Raw genomic sequence first — 26,243 nt, forward strand, 5'->3', positions numbered from 1 at the left:
CGAGCGCCGATACGCGACGACGATAGAAACGCAGTCGTAAAAACTTTAACGACACTCCCATAAAACGACTTTGAAATATCTCTTTTTTACGTAAGATTTAGGATATCGTCACTTAGTCGATATATGAAAATGGACTGATGAAATAACGCATAAACTCGCAGTTAAGACAGGTGAGTCAGGCGGTTCTTTGAAACTTCCGCGTACCGTAATTTCACTTTCCCGCGCCATCGAGACGTCGACAATGATGAGACGCCACGGCATCGATCGTAAAGAGGCAGAGCTCTAATGTCGATGCTCGTCGTCTTGGAAGACATCAAAGTCTCTCTCCGTCGCGGAAAGATGACGGGACCCCGACATTTTAGCGGCTGTTTCCTCGTGACGAATCGAATCAGAAGTAACGGATGTTCATTATGCGCCACTTTCCCCGTCAAGTTCATCGAGCTGTCGCAGCTCCTCGTAGACTCGCTCGGCGGATTACAAGATAGCTTTTTTTTCGCGCGGCTCTACGCTCAGACGCCATGCAGTAAACACGGAACGTGCGACAATCGAAGGAAGGCTGTGAAGGAAGACGGCACTACAGTACAGTCGATGATTACCGGATCCGTCCGTGCGGCCATTCTGAGAGCTGTAGGAAACCTTAACGATCTTAACGAGTTGAAGCAACCATGCTGCGCATCAAGACAAAATTACGTAAAAGGTAGAAAGATAAAATTATCGGCTATGTTTTTATTACTTTTATGTCTCATGCTTAATTATGAAGATGGATAATCGTGTTGAAAAAGTCACAACAGTTCACGCAACTAGTGACTTTCGATCTTGCGTAATGAAAATCATGCGCTTAATATAAAATCATCGACTTGTCTCTTATAGTTAATGCGACAGCGGTAAATAGATCTTCTGTAAACGCTTCTGTCGGCACCGTATTTGAATTACTTTCATTATCAATGAAAAATAAAATGCCGACCGTTAGGCTCACGTTCGAGATTCACGTCAGTTCCGATTGAACGCCCACGATTCATTCTCTCAGACGGGGCAAAAAGACGACGCCAGACATCAGCCAGCTATTCTCGCGTTTAATAGCGAAAGGATAAACTCTCGTTCGCGCATATTAAAGGCCGCGGGAAGGAAGCCAGGGATATGAAATCTGTCGGTGTTGCGCTCTAAGGCGTTAATGGATCCTGGATGATACTACTACTAGCCGAGATGCGTTTCGCGAATCGCGGAACGTGCAAACGTGCGAACGAATGAAACGAACGAACGAGCGAACGAATGAACGAACGAGCGAACGAACGAACGAACGAACGAGCGAACGAACGAACGAACGAACGAACGGTCGGCCGGGCCCGACGCGCTTGGTTCAAGGGAGGTTCGGTATGTTAATTACAGACCAACATACGTATCCCTCTCCCGCATCCCGCATCCCCCACGTCCCATCCCCCTGGCCGTGAGTTACCTCGGTTGCCAGCCGATTCGTCTTGGAACGGCCCCCATCGCCGGTCTCGTTGCACGCAGGGCTCGCGTGAGACCGACGATTCGACCCTACGACCCGAGAACGCCGAGAAACGCTCGTTTTGCCCTCTTTCGAGCTCGCTGCGAGAGCAACGACGGGGAGGAGAGGACCAGGCTCGCCCCCCTATATACCGCGGCCCGGTTCTTTTTCTAACCGCCTCCTTTGCGCCTCCTTCGATTTCTTGCGTCGAAGGCTAACCTGATCGAGCAATCGGTGGAGGGTCCGCGGCGTCAGCCGTGCGGATCAGAAAGAAACCACCGAGAACAAGGTGAATCAAGCGCGTCGCCGAGATCTACGGTCGCGCGAATGCTGTTCCATGGAATCAGCGAAGACTATCCGCGCGATCCGATAGGGCTAGAAATTTCTATCAATTAGGAAAGCCCAATGATTCGCTACCGAGACACGGGGCGTCGAAGCGTGAAAATTCTCATGTTACTCGGGATCGCGAGGAGAGATGCTGAATCTGAGTGTTTCGCGTGGCTTCGCGGAACTAACATGAAGCAGCGACAACGATCGAACTATCTGATGTAGTCTAATCGCATATTTCTATCAGGCCTATAAACCCAATGAATGGAACCGCTACTAACTCCGCCCCCGCTGATATGGAAAACTTTCCTCACTCAATTGCTTTCGAGATCATACGGGAAGATAGCTTCTAGACTGATTTGTTTTCCACGCAAAGTGGAATACCACGAGCCGGTATAATGGCCTATGATCTAGGGAGTCTAAAATAAAACTCGCTTACGGTGAAAAATAGAATTTGTAACAAAAAATTTCTCCAAGTCTTCGAGCGCTTCAACTTATAATTGGACCGAAGCTATCCCGCTTAAGATTATGAACATAAAAAGATTATAAAATAGACTACCTTACGCGCAAAAAACATTTAAGAGTCGCTTAAAGTCTCTCATTAGCTCCGTTTTTCTAGCTCAAATAATTTTAAGGAAATACGAACTCGAGATACGCGATAAATACGTTTTGATCGATCTATCTATATAATTTCGCTTTCAAATTTTCTCTTCTCTCTTGATATTCTCGCGCAGAATGATATGTGTTATTCCGTCGACATCGAGTTCGAGCTCATAGACGGAGGAGTACACGTACGTATATTGGACTCGATCCAGTGCGCTCAGAAAATAGAATGGGATGGGTGCGCCACCCATCGCAATCATTTTTCTCCGGTTTCGCGCGGAGGAATGTTTTTTCAACGTCTTATCGATCCCGCCCATCACGCGCGCGGGATGACCTCAGGATTCTACCCGGGTCAGTCGGTCCAAGTCGAGATCTTTTTGCAGCGTGACCTCGACTCTCTCTCTCTCTCCCCTCCTTTCGAGCGGGAAAATCGACGGTTTGCACCTGCGCTCCTCATCTGCGAGTCGCGCAAGTACGCAGGCGCTATGTGCGGATACGAGTGGATAATAGTGCGTGGTGGTGGGTACTCACCGCCAAAAGTGCGGCACGTATCCGGCGGGGCACAGGTCTCGGCACTGACCGCAGGGCGCACCTTGGAGAACGACATTGCCGGACGAGTAATTACTGGGCGGCACGTCTTGTCCCGGGGACAGCATCCTGAAAACAAACGCGAATTTACGGTGAGCGTGTCATTTTGGCACGGTCCCCCCCTCCCCCTTAATGCTCGACCATTTCGCTACGCCGAAAGTGTTTCTCAACCTTCCTGTCTCAAGAAACGCTTCCACAAGAAACGAAATATAGCAAAGCGACCACATCGAAGAAGACATCGATTTTTTGCGATAAATTCAATTAGAACGATGATTTTAGTGGAAAAATCTGAAAAAATTGAAGGAACATGCGTCTCTTTACATTTGTGCACGTTTTGTGAAAAAATAAATATAGACATAAATGTTGACAAAAAAAAAAAACAAATCTGAACACAGTTAGACTTTTCATTTAGTAACTATTAAGTACCGCCAGTTTATCGAATTTATTTATTCTACAAAGCAAGGGTAAGACATTTTTGTTTGAGAGATGAAATAAAGTTCTGTAGATTAATATTACACGAGAAAAACAATGTTGTTCAAGAAGGTCTTGTATAAAAGGAAATAAATTTCCGTGACTTACAGCAGCTATAAATCATATGATTACCGTAAGGTAATATAATCCGAAGCGCAACTTTGTCATTGTCGCGAGAAATCAGTTTGATCGCGTGATCGCGGGGATCTCGCTTAATTATCACGTCAAGGGTCGTCACGATCCAGGGAAATTAGCTGAACGGGTTGCTGAACGGAGAGCGCGTCCCGTCACGCCTGAAACGGGTTCTGAAATTTGTCTTCTCGCAATGTCGATCGGAGGATCCTATTCGCTCACGGCGACGGCGAAATTGAACGATCTTCGTGCGATTCCGCAAACGCCGCACTCGCCGTCGCCATCGGCGCGAACGGAAACTCACATCCGACGCAATATTATCGCGTACTCGTATAATTATCGTCATTTCGTTGACGAACGAGGTTTCCACGGTTTCATTTAGATCCATTTAGATCCGTAACGGGACATTACACGCTGTTCAAGCACCATTTCTTTTTCTTAACTCGACCCTTCTCACTCATTATGTACGCCTTTTTACACCTCGTGATCGTACTTGCATACTATATACAGACATAAGTATACATATATAAATGCATTTAAAAGATGTGTGTGTGTGTGTGTGTGTGTGTGTGTGTGTGTGTACATCGCGAGATACTACGTAAATGAATCGCAGAATTAAATATAAATGCTTCACAATGAGCCGTTTGTTACACTGCACGTCAATTAAAATATTTACATATTTCCGATATTTGGGAGTGGATGCTCTGGTAACTTAATTTTTTTTAGAATTATTTTTATAATTTCATAGATTACACGAACTATGTATTCGTTCCATACGATTGCCCCTCAGACAAGCGCGCAAATAAGCGCGAATTTACGACTTCATTCACTTGCATTTCTCCAACTAGCGTGGCGACTCGCGTACATGTGCGACATCGATCGTAAATTCCCCCGGTATAAATGAAATCGAAAGTTAAGCCTGCAATCATCGCCCGCGCATTTTCTCAAACGCGATCACATTGGCGTTTATTAACCCGGCCGATCGAAGACGGAGAAGGCCGATCGTCGTAAAACGTCAAGCGCACAAAACGGGTTTGGTGCGCGAGCGCGTTTAAAGTGCATTAGATGGGCATCGAATTAAGTCAAAGCCGCGTCTCCGTGAACGGTAATAAAGACTTCTCGTTTGCGCTAATATAGCCAGGAAGTTGCAAAAATTGTTAGGCTCGAGCGTCGATCCGAGATGAACTTACGATCTACGCCACACCCCCGAACACCGGCGGATTGATGTAAACCTCCGCCAGATTTATAGGGACCATCAATCGTGTGCCAGCCCCGTACGTGTATTACGCGACAAGTCTGCCCGCGAAAATAATTAATTAACGGCGCTATCTAATACGGGAAAACGGGTAGTTACGCCCTGCTCGCTCGCGAATTAATAACCGAAGCCCATAATTAGCGGGTAAGCGCGACAGCGTTTTCGCTGCCGCCGCGGCCTTCGATCGTTGGCGATTAATTGACATCGGATGTAATTACACCCCTCTGAAAGAGATTTTATTGCGACGAAAATCGTCGTTGCGACCTCGGGCGCCTGCTCGCTAACGGCCTTATCGCTCGTTTACCCGCTGCCTTTTATCGCATAATGCTGTTAATATCAACATATCATATTGTGATTAATTCTAATCGAGAAAGCACTCTAGTAATTTAGTTGAATGTAATTTAATAAAAATATGTAACGAGAGAATTTAATTATTTTACAAAAATATTCTCGAGATGATCGGAGGAACAAAAGAAAAGCCTTTTAAGAATATAAATTTCCGTAAAATTGATTGTCGTTTTATTACAATAAATAATTTAACACCGATGCAAAAAAGATGTTACATTAATTTTATGATATGCAAATACACGCGCGATCATCACGAGAACAAGTTGATAACAAATTTGCTAAATTGTCCCAGACGAGGAGACGTCTCACATCACACATTCTCCATAAAAGCGAACATCCCTAATCAATAATCTCCTGTATATCCACTTATATATATATATATATATATATATATATATATATTATAATTATAAAATTGCTCATGAATCGAATTGTCATCACTACTGACATTTACGCGATTTTAAGTAACAATTTGTGTAGAGGAACTAGATGTATACGACATTAAACTTATTATAGTTGAGTTATGATTAGCCATGTGTACGCACGAATAAATGTACTATAATATATAAGCAACGAGCTTTTTCCAAGTCACGGGATGCTCTATACCTTGAGCACAAGTCGAACCGTCTTAACTCAATCTGCGATGCTGCCTTGGCACAAAGAATGAGCTCGTTAGTTGAACTAAACTCTACCTAGAATCCAATCCGAGAAGAAAGGCATACGATGTACATCCATTTGCTACTAATCTAAAAAGGAGGACGTAGATAGAACTTATTGCAAATTTCTATTTTTCTTCTATTTTTCTTGCAAAATTTTAGAAATTTCGATATTTTAATACTCTTATTATTGAAATCTTTCAGAGTTACTCTTTCATTTTAGTATCTATATTTTGTCATCATCTGTCCTTTAGCTTTTATTTTATCCGCAATAATAACATTGTATTTATTTTATATCGGTTCTGAAAAGTTCTATAACACCTTTTAATATCTCCTTCATTTTGCCCTCATGTTATCTTTTCACATTCAACTGAACTGGATTGGACACCCACATATTTATTCTAGACGTTGTAGGACAACTTCATGAAGCACTATCCCGTCACGATTCTTTTCAAGAGAATACTTGCCTACTACTTTAAAATGACACTATCAATATAACCATGCTACCATCTAAGTTACATTAGTCAATACATTGACGTGACATTGAGATTACATATAATATAATCAACCTCAAGTCACATCGCTGAATCATTCAGTTCCGAGAGATTCAAACGAGAGATTCGTAGACGTTCGACTAACGTTAGACTAGTTAGTGGCCCGAAACTTAGTTTAACACCAACATATAGTAAACATCAGTAAAATAGACAAGTAGCAAGTTATTTGTCTTTTTATCACATTTATCACACAAAATTAAACGCACAAATCAAATATAAATTAAATTAAATAAAAATAAACAAATATCAATTTATAATTAATAAGGAAAATAAGAAAAAGAGATCACAACTAAATTTTAAATATTATTCTTTTTCAAAAAATTGTGCTTGTAAAATGATGAAAGTTGCCTTAATAAAAAATGCTGATATTAATTTTGGATCGCAGTAACTCTTCTAAACTCCGTGCATCTGTGTGTTGTAGTGAAGGGCATATTAGCAAGGGATTAAGTTTACAATGAGAGACATCGACGGTTCAAGTATCTGTACAAGATCGCAACAGGTAATACAAGATTCAGCGTGGTGAGTGTCGCCGAGATTCGCAGATCTCGAAGGACATCGAAAGGGAGAGAAAAAAAACCGTGACCGCGCCGGATTATGGTTACGTTCGCCGAACCTCTGCCTTCACACACATTCGCACACGTACACGATACGCTTCTCTCTGGCCACCATATCGAGTACGTACGAAGTCAACTTTTCATTCGGATATGCAAACGTAAGAGGCTTACGTTTGACATAATTGACGCCGCGACATACGACGCGCGTTCTCTAAAAATTGCCCGCCTCCGTGATGACAGAGTGGCATCATGAATTATAAGTCTTTCGAGATAGCCGGAATGGAATTTTTTTCACTGTCACTTTGTAAGAATGTAAGAAATTAATGAGAAAGATGCACCTGCGCTACTAAAATAAACAAACGAAGCATTGAAATTTATTTAATTTTCAAAAGAAATTTGGAATTAAGATTGCGCCGTATTTTCGATATTAAATAACTCGACATCGACGCACATCCTCCATTTTGTATCAAAGATTTTTAAGAAAATTAGTATATTTTTTTTTACTCTTCTTATCGTTCAGTGCTATCCTATTATATACAACTCAGATCATTAGATTTATATCACGTTCAAGGAATAATTTATTTTATCCGTATCTCTAAAGTTTGATTACGCGCTTTTGATTTTCAACGATGAACAATTTTACAACCACCCAAGTAACCATGATTGATCCAGGAAACGATAGTCCTGTAACTATACAAATTGTAACCTTGCGTTACGATTACAATTTTAGCGAGGGAAAAACCATAGAGAATATCATGGCTACGCCGTGCGGGGGGGGGGTCGATTATCCCGGCGCACCGCGTACGCCTCTAATGCCCCGTATATCACCAACAAAAAGCCGGATACAATTGCAATTTGAACTCGATTCAAATAACCGTGGAATCTCCGACGGCGATAAGGGACGCCAAGGCTCCGAGGCTCCAAGGCTCACCTGCCTCCGCCACGCTATTGGACCACCGTATAAGCCATTGAAATTTAATAGCACCACCGGAATTGAACGATAGACGTTCCGCGCGCATCTACAGCTGACGCGCGCGCCTCTCCGCCGCTACAAATTACACCCGGGTAATTCAGTTCCCTGACCGCAAAGAAGTCCCACAAGAAGTCAAGTCCATCCCCATGGCGCGCGAGTGAACGACCGCAGCTTCCCGTGTTGGTTCATAAGTCACCGGCGGGCCGTTAGATCACAAAGGCGCGAAAAGAGATTTCGCGCGAATCTCGGCCAACGCGAGATACCCAACCGCGCCGGGACTCGCGCGAGAAATATCCCGTCAATTCGCGAGAATTTATTAGCGGCCGTTCGTGCGCGCGTACCACGCTCACGTTTCGCCGACCGCACACACCCGCGCTATCGCCGGCCGGCTTTATTCGCTGCGGTTTAACTCAATCACGATCGCACTCCCATATCGGAGTTCCGAGCGACCGGATGATGGCTCTCGCCAATTACGATAGATGGAATTACGATGAAGTTGATAGTCGAACCATAACCAGCTCTTTTTTAATCTCATTCCCCGCACTGGCTATTTTCGCAAAAATATAAATTAAAAATACTTTCTACGTATATATATATATATATATATATATATATATATATATATATATTCAGAAAAATCAGAGACCGCGGTTAAAAGCTTTGAGATAAGCTTTCAGAATACATTCCAGCCGCAACATCTCCCGGCTCAGTTTTACATGTAATATTAATAATATCCGAGCCGCCGAGAGAAGGAGGAAAGATGAATGCGAGGATACATCTAAGAATCACTACTTTGTGCAGAAGTTAACGGCCGCGAACGAGAGAGAACGCGGTATATTATAACCGATCACCAGGAAGCCCTGGCCTCTCGTATTTTCGCCCGGAGCTTTGTCTTAACGATGGACGTACGCGAAGTTACGTACGCCGATCGTCGACTCATGCTTACGAACGTTCCTCGCGTCCGAGCGTAAACCTCATAATGCGAATCATTGCCACCGTACGCGCACGGATCCGGACGGACGGACAACCGCGTGCAACCGCGATGTCGAACGACAACAATTTTATCCCGAGTCACGTCGCCGCGCGCGAAAAGAGGACAAGCTAAGTAAAACGTCGAGTGTAATTCAGCGATAATTCACGGAGCCCGGAACGGAAACCCGCTTCAAAATACGCGATCAAGCAACGCGCGAATCTGTAAAATCTTTGCTTACGTAAAAAAAAAAAAAAAAAAAAAAAAAAATATCACGATCATTACGAGATGTATCAGTTTTCTTCTATCGCGATTGGGATATGGGGCTAGTAACGTAAGTTAAAATGAACTTCAGGAAGAATCATCTCCTTTCCTTCCGAAGTATCCTTTTCCCCTTTTCACAAGTGAAATGTAACGGGTGATCGTACGTCGCGATTACCATATGTCGAAAATTTACAGTATCGTTCGCTTTCACGCGCAAGGAGTTCACTCGTCGCGAGTAACTAATACGCGATCAAACGCGCGAAAATGATTTACGCACTTGGTCTCTGGCGGCGTGTCGCCCAGACGTAGTTCGCGCCGGGGTTACTACTCCGGGGGGAGGAGGGGGAGGAACTGGTTGTCTCGAGTAAACAACGAAGCAACTCCACGTTGCGCTCGCACGCCAGGTGTAATTTTCCGCATCGACGAGCCCCGTCGATGGCACGGCGCTGCGGCATTTTTAGGAGAGATCCGCGCGCGAGAAACGCTCGCGAGGATCATAGTTTTCATCCTTCGAGTGTTGCGAGAGATAAATAAATGCTCGTAGTAGTTACATCGTAATTACCGGTCTCGGCTCTTTTTCGCTCTCGCTCTCTCTTTCTCTTTCTTTCTATTATCCTCCTTTAGACGAAATAAGGAAAGTGGGCTACGCGAGAAGAAGTGGAAAGACTGCGGGCACACTCGCGCGGTAATTAGTGCCTTTTTGCGTCGTTAACGTTTAAGCGAGCGAACAAAGTCAACGATACCGCGAACGCAGGCATGTTAATGGACGCGATAGCGAGCGTGCCCGCGAGTATTCTTTGCCCCCCTTGTGCTTTATAATTCGTGAAACGACCAATTAACGTTCTAGAAGAAGAAAAGTAGGTGGTCCCATCCTTTGCTCGCCCCCTAAATGGTTCCCGAACACATTTCAAGATCCCTGTGCACGAGGTGGCACGTTTAGTGGCCGCGAAACTACTTCTCCAACCTTCGTTTACGCCAAGAAGCTTTTCGAGAAGATTAACCCGTTAAGGCTTATGCATGTACGGACAGAAAGAAATACTCGACATTCTTAAATGGTTTTGATAACAAGGGAGAATTCATTCATTAAAAATAAAGTTTTATGATAAAAAAATAAAGCTTTGGTCAATCTGATTTTTAAAACGTTAATAAGCAATTTTGGAAAATTTTATGTTATATAGAAATATTCTTCTCTCATAAATATATTCAATTTCGGATAATTATAAGAAATGATGTAAATCTAGATATTTGTTTTATCTAAAAAATAATTTTCATTTAAGATACGAAGAATACAATATAATTCGGATAAAGATAAAGAAAATACGATAACCAGTTGCTAAAACATATAATCTTTTTCATTTTTTCACACAGTCCATTTTAAATTTAAAGAAAATTTAGAAGAAATAAATTTTCTTGATTGGCTTTGCATGAAAATCGTTTTTTACAACGTTATAAAAAAATGCCAAATATAATATTTTATTCATATATTTCCATTGGAATAAAGTGCGGAAGTCATTCAATATGAAACAATCATTCAAACAGTATCGGTACAAGAAACCTAAAACTCGAGTTAAAAATGTAAACTTGTCATGACATAAAAAACAAAAAAAAATAAATAAAAGAAGCATACATGACAAGAAATCTAAAACTTTTGTTTTCAGCATAATAATCTGTCCGATTTACAAAGCTCGCGCGGAAAAATAATATCTTTAAAACAGAATGATATACTCTGAAAAAAGCGTCAGAGTTGTACGACAAATTTTCATTGCAAACAAGAAATCGTACGTATATTCAAACAGCAAACAATAGAGATGTTTGTTGCAGGATGCGCTGTCAAGTTTAGGGTTAAAGACCTCTGACAGGGGCATTATTAAAATCCCCGCGGCGCACTACCACGCCTGGGATCACCTCGCATGACTCGGCGCGGTATCGGCGTCCCGTGCACCAGGAGTCGACAAACTATGACTCGCGCGTTTTCCCGGCACAAAGACTCCGATCCGATCCGCTCCGACTCGCCCGATCGCTCGCTCTTGCGAGAATTCCCCATCCCATGCCGCGTCTTCTACAAAACGCGGCACGCCGATCGCGACGCGAGATGCGTCTTATCTCCGCACCGTACCGGGGCAGGCTCCGCCGCTTCTTCCGCGACGAAAGAGGCGAGCACACGGCGCGTTCCACCGCCGCAACCGCTCCGCTGTCGAGTCGAGCCGAGCCGAGTCGACCCACGGAGCCGTGCGCGATATCTACGATCGAGAGCATGCGCGCGCGAGCGCGCGGTTGCGAGTAGCTTCGACATCGTCATGCGGATACGTGTGGGCATGTGTATTTATGCGTGTATGTGTGCATGCATACACATCCGTACATACATATATATATGTGTGTATATGCGTGGACGTACCTGTTGCTGCTTTCCTTGTGCAGCGCGACGCCAATGGTAGCGATCCGCGAAGAGAGAAGTATAACGAGATCACCGGCGAGATGACGCTCCCGATCCCCGCTGCGGTCCCACGATGTATTCCACCTTTTCTATGGGCTGCGATTCCTCGTTGGCGCAGATTCCGCGTGTACACGAGCTAGTCACTCCCGAGGTGCCGTGAATTTCGAGAAGCGGGCGCGCTCGCGTTTGCGATTCAAATATCACGGACGTACCGCATCGCCGGGTATCGGCGCGCGAGCGTGCCGACGACGCCGTCGCGGGCGCACCTGCACCTGCTGCACTTGTTGCCGCGAGCACGACGACACCACTGCGATCCGCCGCGCCGCCGTCCGGTCGCGAATTCACCGCGCGGTACCGAGGGATGGGAACGACGACGACCGGGCCGATCGACGACGGCGACGCGGGCATCCTCGCGGCATCACCGTGGCACGTAACACGAAACGCGAGTCAGCCCGAACGTTTTCGAAACTCGACCAGTGCGGACGCGGCTCCGCTGTTCTCTTCCCTTTTTTTTTCCTCTTGGCGCGTCCACCACCGAATCGCCGATATCGTGAACTCGGCGAACTTCGCGTCGCTGACAACTTCACCGCGCGGCCGCGCGCCGGCGGAGCAACTTCGCGTCGTTGACAATGCGATGGCCGGCGCGAATCGACTTTCTCTCTCTCTCTTTTTCTCTCGATCGAGAGACTTCCAAAAAATCGAGGCTCCAAATTTACACGCAAGAATTACACCGTCGAATCACATCTCGCGAACTGTCATACACAGATTCCGGAAGTTGGAGGCGATCGTATATCGATCCGTGTCGTGCGAATCGGAGGTATGTGAGAGAGAGAGAGAGAGAAAGAGAGAAAAAGAGAAAGGGAAGTGCGCGAAATGAGTCAAGCACTTTCCGATCGGTCGCAACGGGGGTGTACGCGGCAACCGATGCTCACACTAAGTTCACCGATATCGATTTGTTATTCGCCGTGGGTTACCCTCTCGTTCGACAGCGCGCCAACACGTAAAGTTGCGAGACTCGGATCGAACTGGCCGCCGAGATGAGGCCCAACTCTCCCCCCACTCTCCCGCTTCAACTGGTCGTCGCTTCTGCGACGCCCCCTCCTCCTGCCGCGGATGCCACTGGACGTTCTCTCCTTACCTTCTCTCTTCCTTTCCCTTTCCCCTCCCACTATCGCCCCTCTCACTGGTCTCGACTCGAAGCTCTCGCATCATTGTGTTCCTCCTGTTCGTCGTTGCGCGCGCCCGCTCTCTCTTCATGAATCCTCCTCTTCTTCTTCCTCTTCTTCTTCTTCTTCTTCTTCTTCTTCTTTCTTCCATCCATCGTTTCTCCTTACACGCGCACGTAGATTTTCACTCGTGATCGCAAATGAACGTGCGATCGACGACGACCACTTTGCGAGTCGACGGCTCGCGTGTCGATTGTACCTCCCGGTTAACTGGCCTGGCCTAGCCTGAGCTGCGTTTCGCGGAAAGTTATCAGGGGTCTCCCGAGGACCGATGGTGCCCCTTCCTCCCCCTCGGATTCCGAGAACTCTCGTCGATTAATTCGCTCCCGTCGTAGTGCAATTGATTCTCTTTTATCTCGTTGGATCGCGAGGGCACATGACGCCATTATACCTGCGACGCGTATCCATGGTAAAAAAAATACGCTTGATTACAGATTAGAAATAATCCGAGGTAGATCTCAAATTATCACAGGACTCCAATTTCCTCCGTCTCGCCTCTCTTGCATTCGCGACGTCACCCACACATTACTACACAATCCGTCCTTAGAAGAGTCGCGACCTTTTTCACACGGGAGTGTTTCGGGGGAAGAACGCCCTCGTCCCCCTTATTTACAAAAAGACGCATAAGAAAAAGACCCTGTACTTTTTTCCCTTCAACGAACGAAATTCCTTAAACACGCGGCTTTATGTCCGAATCGCACTTTTCCGTGACCCCCTTAACAATTTACGCCCTTCTCGTTTACTCGGTTCTCAGTATCTACCTCTCGCTTCCTCCTTCCTGTTCTCCCCGTTCTCGTGCACGTCTTTTTTCCCACGCTTAATATTCCGCGTTCGCCGTGCCCTTCGCGCGCTCTTCGTTTTCCACTTTCTGACCACTTGTTCGTTCTCGGGCGTTCGCGTGCGTGTCCGTTTTCTTGCACGATCTGATCTTCCAACTGCGGCGCAATTAAACCGCGAAAAGGCTACATCAAATGAGACTGAGATAATAGGGCTAGCGTCGATTTAATTAAACTGTCGAAGTTATGTCGTAGGTCTGCGACTACATAGAGTTACTTGCGTGATTCATGAATAATGCAGTTTCCACCATCATTAAAGTTATCTGCATCAAAATGAGTCGACATTAATGTGCCGAATTTTTTCCAAAAACCTCTCTTTATATCTCAACCAACTCAACTTAGAAAAAAATTTGCATTTTCAAAATTACCGTCGTTTTTTTCTTATCTAAATATTTAAACTGTCAATATAAAATATATTTTTTTGCAAAACTTCTCTTTTAAATATTCTAAGGCGGATTTGCAGCTTTAAACTTAAAAGAAAAATTAAAAAAACCATCTACTCCCATTTTCACCAATATAGATTAACTTTGAGATCTCGATTAAATTCACTTTCTATTTTTATATAATTCTATGAATTATTCTATGAATTAGAAGAAAATAAAGGGTGAAATTGAACCGAAATCAAAGTTAATTTGTTTTGATGGAAACAGGGGCCAGTTATTGTAATCGCCCGAAAACGCGATGGAAGTATGTAATCGTCGATCATGTCGGCAGGTGATTAGGCGGAATCGAAGAGGAGAGAGAGAGAGAGAGAGAGAGAGAGAGAGAGAGAGAGGGAAAGAAGGCCTAAATTCTAAATTTAACGCGGCGCCGCGTAGAACCATGACCTTACGGAGCGGGAGCGAGCCTAAATCTGATTTCGCGGATCAGGTGTAACGGCGGCGCGATCGCCTTCGACGCCGCTTGGCGGCGCTCGCGCGACTACGGACCACGTGACTCGCGTCGCCGAAACATGGCGCCGCGGCGGACTCGCCACGAAGATGGCTGCCGCGCGTTACGAAAGACCGGACGATCCATCGTGGGAAAGCCGTTTCCCGATCGTACAGAGAACCGCCGCGCCGCCGTCCGCTCTCCTCAGTCATCGAGCACGGTGGTGGTCGCCGACGCGATGGTATACGACATCAAGTGGATCATACCGAAACTACGGAACCCGTCCCGGCTCTGGAACATCGCGAGCAGCATAACCTTTGCGGCGGTGGGCATTTTTTCGAAAATCATCATAGGTAAGGACGCGCCGTCTCCTCCCCCTCCCGCGTGCCGGTCCACGCGCAGGATTTGTTTGGCTCAGCGACCCTAAATTGGATATACGTACGGCACGGTTCGTCGCGTGATTCCGAATCATTTTTTCTTCCGCGAGCGACGATATGCGTTGGTGAACAGAACGTGATCGCGGACGCGTTCCGTAGAAGCGCGTTCCGCGAGAGTCATTACGAGATGCTTAGCCGTAGGACGAGCACGCGACGTCGCGCGAAGGTTAAATGGATAAACCTATATATGTAGCGCCCGCGTTGCGGCATCTCGTCGCAATTGACATTCACGGCGATATTGTTGCGCGGAAATACTGGAGTCGTACCGATCCGTTTACCATCGCAATATTCAACGCATGCCGCGGATAATGGATAATGAATTCGGTTGCATCGAAAAACGTCGAGGTTGTTACGAAAAGAGAAAAGAAAAGGGAAAGGAAATAAGATCGCAAGTGCACGCGTACGTAGTACGATCGCGCCAGCGGTTGCGAAACGAGATGATGGGGATAAACCTTATCTGTCAGTACCATTTTGTTGGACAGAAAAAGAGGTCAAAGTCATTGTATTGTCATCAATCATTGCGGTTAATTGCTGTTGCTTGCTGAATGACCTATCTGTCGCATATTTTCTGTAACGGGCATTCATTATACATAAGTTGTAAACAAGTATGAAATGAGGCATCCTTGATGGTTTTTATGAATTATCTTGAAATTTATTATGTAACTTAGCATGTAAATTTAGTAGTTTCTACAAGCTTCAATTGTGCATGGAAGCAATATTACTTTTTCAAATTTTAATGTGTTAAAATATTTTTAAAAGAAACAGATTTATATAACTTTGAAAATTAGCGTCTTTATGGCTGTTGTGAGGTAAAAAAAGGTATAATTAAAATATAACTGGCAAAGTTATAGAAATGTAAATTTTATTGTATTTTAAAGGTACCAAATGAAAGATACAAGAAAAAAATTATATAGATTTTTTAATTATGTTGCTTTAATTATACTATTGCTAATAATTATGTTGTTTTAAATAATTTGTGGTAAATTAATGTAATATAAATATTGAGGACGCATAAAATAAATGTTTAAGCATACTAATCTCGCAGCTGAATCTTCTTTCTTGCGTATACGAATAAATTATTTTTTGTTCGCTTGACGTCTTATATAACTCATTCGTTTCTGATATTTACACAATAATATTAATGTCAAATAGTGGTATTAATTTCTGTATTTATATGCATGACGATTGCACGTTCTAATAAAATTTTGCCGAATATACGAAAGCTATATAATCATCAGTGGCTGTTACAGCTAAACCGCAGCATTTATCCGTATTATTTATCTAAAATAAGTCGATATACAATGGTAATTTATGTAACTTATTCGTGCGTAAATGTGCGAATTTGCATGCTTCGTGAATCTAAAAGTTAACTCACATACTTACATACTCGCAGACTTACAGTTGGCCTTTTGCGACGCAGTCACGGCAATTTAATATGTAACTTAATAACGCGCTGACAATCGCCAATCGTTTTGTTGCATCACGCTTTTCAAAGGCTAAAATCTCGTGCTCTTTTTATTCACGGGCAGAGCATTAAGGATCGTTAACTTCAATCGTGGCGAAGCATTAGACGTCATTAATTCTCTTTTTCTCTCTGTCTCTATCTATCTATCTTTCTCTCTCTCTCTCTCTCTCTCTCTCTTTTCATACGTTTATATAATTTAAAACGATCGTAAACGAAGCGGGTAATTACGGATAGCGGCGGGATAACTACGGCGCAGGGCAATGGAAATTCGGGCTTTTGAGACGCGACTCTATGATCGCTGTGTGACCGATAATAGAGTACCTCGACCTCGCGTTTTTTTTTCCTCTGTAGCGAGGAAAAAAAAGAAATTTAATTTCTTCAAATCTCCCAAATTGACAGGGGTCGCGGCGCCGATTAAACCACAATGATTTTTCGCGTCGTGCGTCAGGCCAAGAGCCAGGACCGAAGTACACCACGAGATCTCCCGCGGACCTCGGGACTGCCACCGCGCGACCGAGTGCCGCGCTCTGTGTGGCGTAGAATCTAATAAAGAATCTCTCTCTCTTCTGCATTTAAGAATGGCTGAACAAAACAACGGTGTACAACAAGCACATTATCGTGCGCGCCTTAGACCTCCGGCCGAAAAACGTTCCGCTCATTACCGTGTCGAATCATCACAGTTGCTTCGACGATCCGGGCATATGGGGTAAGAGCCTTTTTCTTTCCTTACCCGTCGTTTGTTAAATGCCTTTCGGCATTTGCGCATAATAACGTATCATCAGTCCCCCTCCCCGTCCCTCCCAGGCCCTCTCTCTCGCGCGCGCAGCCCTTGCCACGAGACTCTGCGCTCTGCGCGCGCGGCTGATTTATCGTCTCGAGAAATTGAGAAAAATAAAATGCCGCGTGCGCGGAGCGCGAACTTATGTACGAATCGTCCGGGATGTAAAGTGCCGGCGGTCCGTCCATTCGCCTAATAAAACAGCATGCTCCGAGGCACCCTTTACTACGATCCCGGGGCGCAGTTAGCCACGCGGCGGACGCAATGAAACGTAAGGACAAAACGCAATGTCACGTCCGGACGATGTCGGACTGGATGCGCACTCGACCGCTACCAAGAGACAGATTAAATTCGAATCGCGAAAGATAGCGTTTTTTTAAATTGCCAAATCGTGATATCTGGAGTGTCGGAGCGTGACGTAGATTCGTTTGCGATCTTCTTCGAAGGTATTCGAGTCACCGTGATTGTTGATCTCGGAATTACGGAGTTGAACGAACGATAACATGATTAAATTACAGGTGCTAATCAAGCATGAATGAAGAACAATGAGACCAAATTATCGGTTAAATACAATGAGCGCGATATGTTTGCGTCATTCGTTTATCGATACCACGTTTTGTGTTTGTTTTTTTTTTTTTTTTCTTATCTTTGTTGATTCCATTGTGATTCCAACGTGTTTAACTGCGTGGATGAAAAACAGTTTCTTCATATCTTTTTTTTTTGTTTTTTGTTGAAGGCGAATAATAGTTCTCTGTACTCTCGTACATTTCCTATATTCTTGTCCCTCTTTTGAGACGTGTTTTTCTTTCTCAGAACGACGCCGATATGCGATCGAATGAAAGAATTTAAGACAGAAAAATCTCTGAACTCATTTAGCGACCCTGGACGTCCGGCATGGGTTTAATCGACGTAAGATACGATGGTCACTCGCCGCGCACGACATTTGTTTCACAAATGTCTGGCATTCCTACTTTTTCATGCTCGGCAAGTGCATACCGATCGTCCGAGGCGACGGCGTGTATCAGGAAGCCATGAACTTCTGCATCGAAAGGCTGGCCCTTGGCGAGTGGGTGCACGTCTTCCCCGAGGGAAAAGTCAATATGCTTAAGGAAGAAATGAGGTTCGTACTGGAATTACTTTCGGAATAATCCTTCACTTCGAAACTTAATAACGCAATACGTCACTTGAAATTTACTTCGTATATATTTTATCGTATATATTTTAATAGAACTCAAAAGAAACATTAATAATATGCTATTTATATTATCGGAATATTGAACCGAAGATAAAATATCGATTCGAATGCAAATTGAATAAGTTTTTTATTTTTATTTTTATTTGTGTGACAGTGATGAACTGTTAAATATTAATTTATATTCTTGATAGATATTTTGGGGAATCTCAGAAATCACGCATCATCAATTCATGTAAAACTTTGTATGAAAAATTAGATTAATATGAGAGACGAAGACATATTACGATAATACAGTCAGCGAAGATACAATTGATAATATTGTTTAGGTTGAAATGGGGCGTGGGTAGATTAATATTAGATTCACCAGTAACACCTATCGTAATTCCTATCTGTCACCTCGGCATGGATGAAGTACTTCCCAATGAGCCGCCGTATATGTTCAAAGTGGGAAAGAGAGTTACCATGAATTATGGTGAGCCCATAGACTTTAGCGGTTTACTGGCAGAGTTACGGGAATCGAAAGCGAGTGACATGGAAGCGCGAAAAGCGATAACCAATCACATTCAGGAGGAGCTTTTAAGGTAGCGATTTAATTAAGTATCATATTGGGAATTACCGAATAATGCTTGAAAAAGTCACATAAAAAGAAAAGAAAGAAAAAAAAAAGATATTTAAATATTTTCAGATTGAAAGCAGCAACGGAAAAACTTCATGCTAAATTATGACGAAGATGATCCCTTTTCCGTCGTCCCTCCGTCTAGCCTTAATTTGCCAAAAATATTAAGTAAAATTATTGATACGTGAACAAAGTGAGATTCGTATGTACAATCCATACGAAATCAATTTCCTTTTTAATATATATTCGTAATGTATTTTTGACAATATTGAGTAATGTAAGCATCAATTGTGTGTAGAAAGTCATACTGTGAGCTACGACGTTTCCATTTTTTTTTTTTTTTTTTTTTTTTTTTTTAATATTCCTCTTCGAAAGACCACTTGATACGCCTATAAAATGTATATAAAATGTATCTGAAAAATTATGCACTTGCTTTCAGTGTGTTACACATCTTTTGATAAGTATGAAATTGAGATTGATTAATAATTCAGAGATTTTTGTCTTTTAATTAATATTTAATATAGATTATTAATAAATAAACTTGATACTTGATACTGATACTTGATTCTAATGCACAAATTTTAATCTCTTTAATTTTCTGATTATAAGCAGTAATTAAAGAGATCTTTATTAATAAGAAAATTCTACTGTTGGGGATTTGTAGCGAAGAAAGAGTGCGCAATCTTTCGATACATTTTGTTAATGTATTCCTTTTCGAAGAGTTACATATTTTTCAAATAACGTCTTATACCATGTATAATAATTTATAAATATACATTATGTCCCACTTCTCGCGCGCAGTGATATAAGATGATATAAAAGTGATATTTCTTATATATGTATATTACATATGTACATAGTAACAAACGATCATAACACTACTATTATGATTTTACGATGATTGTCAATAAAAATTTTGATAGTATAAGCGAGTATTACGTAATGCACAATCGAGGTTTAATAATGTAACTATAAAAGAATTGTGCCAGTATCATCCATTATTCTATTTTCCAAGATGAAAGGTGTCACTATTAGCGGAAATATAGCGTATACCTAGCCATTATCGATTATATGCTTCGTGCTCGCGTTACAAGCGTTTTGTGCCAATTAATCGATCTGTACTTGTTTTGTTAGGAAACGCGTAACAGGCATTCGTCTTTGCGGTTAAGATAACAATAATAATAAACGACCTTTATAACTAATGCACGTCTCGCGCAAGATTCGCTTACCACTCACGAGTGGTTGTGAATTTGCATAAAAACTCGTTTGGAAAGTAGGGATGTAGACGTGGCATGAAGAGGAAATAATTTTTATCACTTCGTTCGATAGCTAGGGAAGAAAAGAGAAACCAGTGTATTCGTTCGCCGATGATGCATGATTGTTTTTTGGATATTTATTGCGATATATTTAAGTCGTTACAACAGCTGTTATCATGACAATCGCATATCTATGTACGCTCCCGTGCGTGTGCGTATATACACAATGTTGAATACATATACTTTTATACTATACACACGGACTGCTATCAAAATTTTTGGGACTATTCGAACGTGATAAATTTGTATGTATCATATATTTGTTGAATATATTATTAAGTATTAAAATATCGTATTTCTCTATCGTCTGAAATAAAACTTCGCCTTGTTTGTTTTATCATTTGACTCGACATTTCTCTTATCAGTAAACGTAAAATTTGATCCCTCCCTTAATAAAAGGTTTCTATACGATTTCTGCGTGTTATATACACTACCTGTTTACAAATGTGTAAGGCAATGATTCTGCAAAGAGAACTCTAAAATGACGCGTAAAAATCATGCCAATAGAACTCTTAAAGAGTTCGTTAGTCATCGAGTTTTATCACTATGTGCACATAATCTATTACTATAAAAGAACAATATTTTTGTTACCGATAAACATTAACTCTTATATCTTTCGTCTGTCATACTTCGGGCCCCAACATTTATTTTCCAAAAAATATATAATGAAATATAACAATATTAAATTCTGGCAATGCTTTCTGCAAGTTTCCGCGTTAAACATAAAGTTTCATAAAATTACACAAGAGCTTATTTTTTATATTCTTGAGTATAGAACAACCTTTCGGAAGCTGATATCAATAGATATATATATCTATAATAGATCCTAAAGAGAGCTAAATCCTATATATATTTTCATCTTATGCTTTTTGTATCCTCATCTGTGTCAGAATTTCACGAATCATAATTACAGTTGCCATATCTAAGACAGTCATAGTATATTAAAAAGTATGGTTATATATTACAATTTTCATTATATCCACAAATAAATTGATACGTACAATGCTTGACTGTTCTCGACAGATAGAAATAGATTATGCTATGGCCTACACAACTGTTGGTATCATATTATTTATCAATACGAAGACCGCATATCCCTTGGCACGTTTTTTAATTTGTAAAACTAGACCGTTCCGGTCTTACGAGCGATACAAAAGCGGCGTACGATCCTCGTATTACACCGTACGAACACGAACGAGAACTATGTATTTATATATATTTATATATCATAAACTTTGAATAGACAGAACAGTAGATGAGTATAACGAGTATTACGAGAGAAGATTTATTTAATATACGTATATACTATCACCGCATTATATCACTGCTTTCTTTATTTTCTTTTTATATTCAAATAAATTGATATATGTATTATATATTTTACAGAAAAACAAGCCGTGATTAACAATAATATAAAATCGATCGCGAAACTTGGCCCGCGTTAAACAAGATATGTTAAAAAATTCTATAATGTTATCAACTGTATAAGACGGGGATATGTTGGACTAGAAAATGCAATTTCTCGAATATTCTTGATTCATAGTCGAATAGTCATAAAATAGTCAATCCAAATAAATCTAAAAATGTTTTAAATTGCTCCCAGCATAATTACTGTACGCGTGTTCCATAAATTAGATAATATACAATTATATTCCTATTATTACACTATACAATACTTTTTTTTTAATTACGTAATCTCTAATGTATACATATACGGGAAGAATACGATATGAAATGACTCGTAAAGATGGCGAATTTTTCAAAGCAATTAATATTTTGATTGGTTATTCTGTACGTTTAGGCTCGTTCCTGGACGGCAAGTCTAATGCGAAGCAAGCGTTGCATTATATTTCGTAAAAACGCAAAATAGGCCAAACAGGATTAATACCGCCCATGTATATATATCACAAGTTTAATATATTTTATTCTTAATGTTTTATATGTTAAAATCTTGTTCACGTAGCGAGCGTTAATAAGATACCAAAATTTGAAAAATTCATAAAATGCAAGTATCGCGATCGAAATAAAATGATATTAATTACTATTAAGAGTTCACAAGAAGCACAACTATCATCCAGGCAACTTTGAAATTTCAATAGTAACCTACAGGTACATCATCTGTCCAAGCAAGGGAAGTTTTTTGTTCGACATTGCACAGCAGTCACGCTAGATCTCAGATAAATCTACGTTTTAGTCTTTCTTCTATTTACCTAATATCTTTAACGATGTCCGTTTGTGATCCTTCGCAGTCTCGTTTTGTCAAAATTGCAAATACTTCCGAGTAAAGCGGCACGGTCGTTCGATGATTTTGGTACACTGTTTGACGCACTACCAGATGCTTCACACGGCGGTGGCAAGGAAGGCGGTGGCGGTGGAATATTTTTGCCAGGAACTGCATCTCCTTGCGGAATGTCCACAGAACCTTTGGTAAAAAGTTAGAAAAATGATTAGAACTGAAAAAATGATAATGATAGGCTTCGTAGCACGATAGATAACTTTCACTTTAAAGAATCGAATAAGAAAATTGTCTAATCCGTCTCTGTAAAGAAATGGAAGATACTTAGCTAATTATAACTGACAATCATGTATCGTACAATATCAAAAGTTCTAAAAGTACGTACAAGATAAGCTAAGGATATAATTACAAAAAGACCATTACAAAAATGCATTTCAGACGGAATCCGCCAAGCAATGATGAGGGAAAATACTACAAAAAGAAAAATAAGAATAATTATGAAAATTTATTAAAGACATTAAGAAGACCTGAATGCTCGAATGACCTACGTGAAAGGAATGACCTCAGTACGCGCCATCAACTTTTGTGTCCAGCTAATCAAGAGATGTAGAAACGTAAATGTCAATTAGCATTGACGACAATAACAATGAGGAGCATTAGGATGACTTACGAAGCGATGGAGGAGTCAATGTTCCAACGCTGGTAGCCGTGGAAGTACTTGTTGGACTGTCTGAACGCTCTGGGCTCTTACCATTTATTTGCTTCGTCCCGTTCGTACCCAATTGCGAGGAAGAACGTTGCTCTTGTGCCAATTTTTGTTCTTTTTTCTGCAGAGTAAATAAAAAATGATATTTTTTTATTTACAATTTAATTCTAGATTTCTTTTTTTATTTATGTACTCACTAGTTTATGCTTTCGTTTCTTCATCTCTTCTTCCGAACTCATCATTTCTTGAACCTTGACAAGCCTCTTCTGGTGTCGGGCGACTTTCTGTTCATCGCGTAATCGTTGTTCGGCTTTGTTTACAGCTTCTTGTAAAGCCTCCTTCAAATGATTGCTCAGTTTAAAGTATGGTTTCTCTACGGTGCCAATTGCCAACGCAGCGCGTCTTGCTGATTCAAAGAATGGATGTTCCAACAGTCGGATCACTGTCGGCAAATCTTGTTTCAGAGCTTCCGGCGATAAGATAACTTCCAGCAAGTTTTTTAGATTTGCCTCGCAATGTGATAGATCTGAACATGTCGCTTCCAAAAGCGGTCGTCCAAATGCCATTTCATATAACACGTGTCCGAATGAGTATACATCAACCTGAGTCTATTAAAAAAAAGCGTATCAAATTTTATAAATATAAAAAAATCTTGAAAAAATATTTTTAATAAATTAATATATTCTTCATAATTATTATTATTTTATATATATATATATATATACATCATAATTTCTATATTACCGTGGCATGTAATTTGCGCCTTTGTACCACGTAAGGTCGATAAAACGCCGGTAATCCTAGAAGCCCGTTTTCTATATCCAATAATTTAGCACATCTCGGAGTTAAAAGAACATTACCCGTATGTAAATGTCCATAAGGTAATCCCTTCTCATGGAGGAATCCTAGAGCCTCCAATATCTACAAATTGTATTATTATCATGAGATAATGTCAAGATATTTCACTGTAATTTATCTTCATATTAATTATTACCTGATAACCATATGTGGCAATTTCCTGTACTGTTAATGACTTTATTTGTTTTGGATTTCCATATTTTTTTATAAACGGCTGTTTAGGCTTGGTAATACATAGAACATCACGTAACGTACCCGCCGGATAGAAATTTCTTATCGTTAGTGCCCCATTATCTGTAACATGCTGGTGTACTATCGGTTCGATGTAAGTGTGCCGTAGAGAGCCTAAGGTTTTGAAAACTCCTTGTATATCTTTATCTTGCAAATGCTTGTCCGGACCGAATTCGACCCAAGCTAGCAAAAGTTCTTGTTTCGGATTCTGACGATTTTTCACTACATAATAATGTTTCCTCAATCGCCATCCCATGTCAGGGATGGGTTTGCACACTTCGAAATTAGCATCGCTCCGTAATGCTAGTGACACTTGTTGTAGTGCGATTTCTAAAAAAAAAATAAACACATTTTCACATTTCGCGTATTTGCCTGCATATCAGATATAAATTGTATGTCTCTCTCTTTATATAATATTCAACATCCCTTCGTGTAATATAAAGATACTGATCTCTTAATTGAATTGAAATCAAGTATATCTTTAAATTACATTGAAAATTGAATCTTTATAATACACTGCTTTAGCTTACCATGTAATGGTGCAGTGTAATTCTCAGGGTCTAAAAACTTTTTCATGGGAAGTGAAGATGCCAGTATAGGATTCATTAGTACTATGTTTAGATAATTCTGCAAAAAAAGGTGGATTATCTTCCAGTTATCGTATCATACGAACGTGGCACATAAAAGCGAATGTTGTGTCGAGATGAACCTGCAGTGCTATTTGTCGTTGAGCTATAAAGTCTGGCTCCATGTTACCAATAATCCTTTTTGGCGGTAGTGACAGATCGAAGCCAGATATGGACAAAGCTGCATTGAGCTGTACGAAGTCATTGTAACGTCTGCTTACTCTCCAGGATTTTTCAGGAAGCGGACCTCTCTGTGTTTTGATTATGTATTCCTGAATGTAAAAACCATCAAAATCTCAGCATGCGTCTCTAACAAGCAAATTACTGCTGTGCGCGAAAATAAAGTTTAAAAACGCAACGTTGCAACTGATTGTGCATTCTCCGAACGATGTATACATTTCTGTGTGTGTATATATATATATATATGTGTATATACGTATATATGTATACAAAGTTAGCGATGTCACAATGGCGAAATAAATACTAGTCTCAAGGCAGATTCCTACAACGTTTTAATTAAACGAGACAAACAAGTCAGGTTGATTACAGGATAATCCGAGAAGGAAAGAGAGAGAGGGGGGCACAAAGAGAAATAGACAGACAGACAGAGAGAGAGAGAGAGAGAGAGAGAGAGAGAGAGAAAGAGAGAGAAAGAGAGAGTGAATACCGTATGTCCGTCGATGGTCCTCGCATTTTCGATGACGCTCGTCAGCCTCTCCGTATCATCTAACAGCACTTTATTCGTGTATCTCTTCTCGAATAAAGCCATTGATCGTTAGTCCGACGCGAGGCAGGGCCCGTACGGGGCCGAATGCGTTCGTCTCTCGCACAGTTTCCGCGCGTCGCCATACATGACGCGCTTCTGCTTCATTTCAGCATCGGGCTGCGAACGGCACGGTGACGGCGACAACGCAGCGACAGCGTCGGTGGTGGCGGTGGTGGCGGCGGTGGCGGCGGCGACGACGGCGGTACCACTTATCGCGGAATACTTTCAATGTCAGCGGCCCCACGACACACGATATCACGCACGTACCGATACAAACAAGGAAGGGTGACGAGAGCACTCGTCGCGATAGCTCACGCGATAGCTCCTTTCGACGCTGCTCGACGCGCACATCCGAACCAGTCGCAGTTACTCGTCGTCACGTCGCGTCGCGTCGCCGCAAAGCCGAGACTCCACGACGCTCACCGAGCGATTTGTCATTAGTGTTCGTGACGTCATGCCTTCC

At 41.8% G+C, this 26,243-nt stretch overlaps 3 protein-coding genes across 7 annotated transcripts in view; 1 reads left to right on the forward strand and 2 right to left on the reverse strand.

The window, feature by feature from the left end:
• LOC105432955 (uncharacterized) overlaps nt 1-14,460 on the reverse strand; it is a 109,973-nt gene extending 95,513 nt beyond the window's left edge. Inside the window, exons 1-2 of the mRNA XM_089082563.1 lie at nt 11,580-14,460; nt 2,951-3,076 (exon numbers count right to left, since the gene is read on the reverse strand). Of these exons, the coding sequence (XP_088938689.1) occupies nt 2,951-3,075 (125 nt within the window). The 5' untranslated portion in view covers nt 3,076; nt 11,580-14,460. The remainder of the gene's footprint in view (nt 1-2,950; nt 3,077-11,579) is intronic.
• A 150-nt stretch (nt 14,461-14,610) lies between these two features.
• Nucleotides 14,611-20,645, forward strand: Taz (tafazzin, phospholipid-lysophospholipid transacylase). Of its 2 annotated transcripts, XM_089082567.1 has the most exons (5): nt 14,618-14,903; nt 17,030-17,158; nt 18,107-18,350; nt 18,752-19,006; nt 19,111-20,645. In XM_089082567.1, the coding sequence occupies exons 1-5, from the start codon at nt 14,633-14,635 to the stop codon at nt 19,148-19,150; spliced, it is 939 nt and encodes a 312-aa protein (XP_088938693.1). In that variant the 5' UTR covers nt 14,618-14,632; the 3' UTR covers nt 19,151-20,645. The 2 variants fall into 2 exon arrangements, with proteins under 2 accessions (XP_088938694.1, XP_088938693.1); XM_089082568.1 differs by lacking the exon at nt 17,030-17,158 and having other exon boundaries at nt 14,611-14,903.
• LOC105432885 (PX domain-containing protein kinase-like protein) lies at nt 20,398-26,204 on the reverse strand. Of its 4 annotated transcripts, XR_016140674.1 has the most exons (10): nt 25,682-26,204; nt 25,098-25,286; nt 24,919-25,015; nt 24,294-24,718; nt 24,044-24,220; nt 23,497-23,907; nt 23,264-23,420; nt 23,142-23,186; nt 23,017-23,064; nt 22,647-22,779 (listed from the first exon to the last, which is right to left on the reverse strand). XR_016140674.1 is itself a non-coding variant. In XM_011647870.2 (9 exons), exons 1-8 carry the CDS (start codon nt 25,781-25,783, stop codon nt 23,170-23,172), a joined length of 1,575 nt encoding a protein of 524 aa, XP_011646172.1. In that variant the 5' UTR covers nt 25,784-26,203; the 3' UTR covers nt 22,633-22,779; nt 23,142-23,169. The 4 variants fall into 4 exon arrangements, 3 of the variants coding, with proteins under 3 accessions (XP_011646169.2, XP_011646172.1, XP_088938691.1); XM_011647870.2 differs by lacking the exon at nt 23,017-23,064 and having other exon boundaries at nt 22,633-22,779; nt 25,682-26,203; XM_089082565.1 differs by lacking the exon at nt 23,017-23,064 and having other exon boundaries at nt 22,640-22,779; nt 23,121-23,186.
• Nucleotides 26,205-26,243: the final 39 nt, after the last annotated feature.

Source organism: Pogonomyrmex barbatus, unplaced genomic scaffold, assembly GCF_055798465.1.
Source record: "Pogonomyrmex barbatus isolate J1 unplaced genomic scaffold, ASM5579846v1 scaffold6, whole genome shotgun sequence".
Classification (NCBI taxonomy): Eukaryota; Metazoa; Arthropoda; class Insecta; order Hymenoptera; family Formicidae; genus Pogonomyrmex; species Pogonomyrmex barbatus.

Bases quoted from the DNA above. Each gene is read 5' to 3' on its own strand.
- Taz (XM_089082567.1), top strand. From the start codon at position 14,633: ATGGCGCCGCGGCGGACTCGCCACGAAGATGGCTGCCGCGCGTTACGA. The intron at 14,904-17,029 runs GTAAGGACGCGC...TCTGCATTTAAG, and splicing joins TTTTTCGAAAATCATCATAG to AATGGCTGAACAAAACAACG. The intron at 18,351-18,751 runs GTTCGTACTGGA...AATATTGTTTAG, and splicing joins ATGCTTAAGGAAGAAATGAG to GTTGAAATGGGGCGTGGGTA.
- LOC105432885 (XM_011647867.3), bottom strand. From the start codon at position 25,783: ATGGCTTTATTCGAGAAGAGATACACGAATAAAGTGCTGTTAGATGAT. The intron at 25,016-25,097 runs GTTCATCTCGAC...CTTTTTTTGCAG, and splicing joins AACGACAAATAGCACTGCAG to AATTATCTAAACATAGTACT. The intron at 23,421-23,496 runs GTGAGTACATAA...TTTACTCTGCAG, and splicing joins AGAAACGAAAGCATAAACTA to AAAAAAGAACAAAAATTGGC.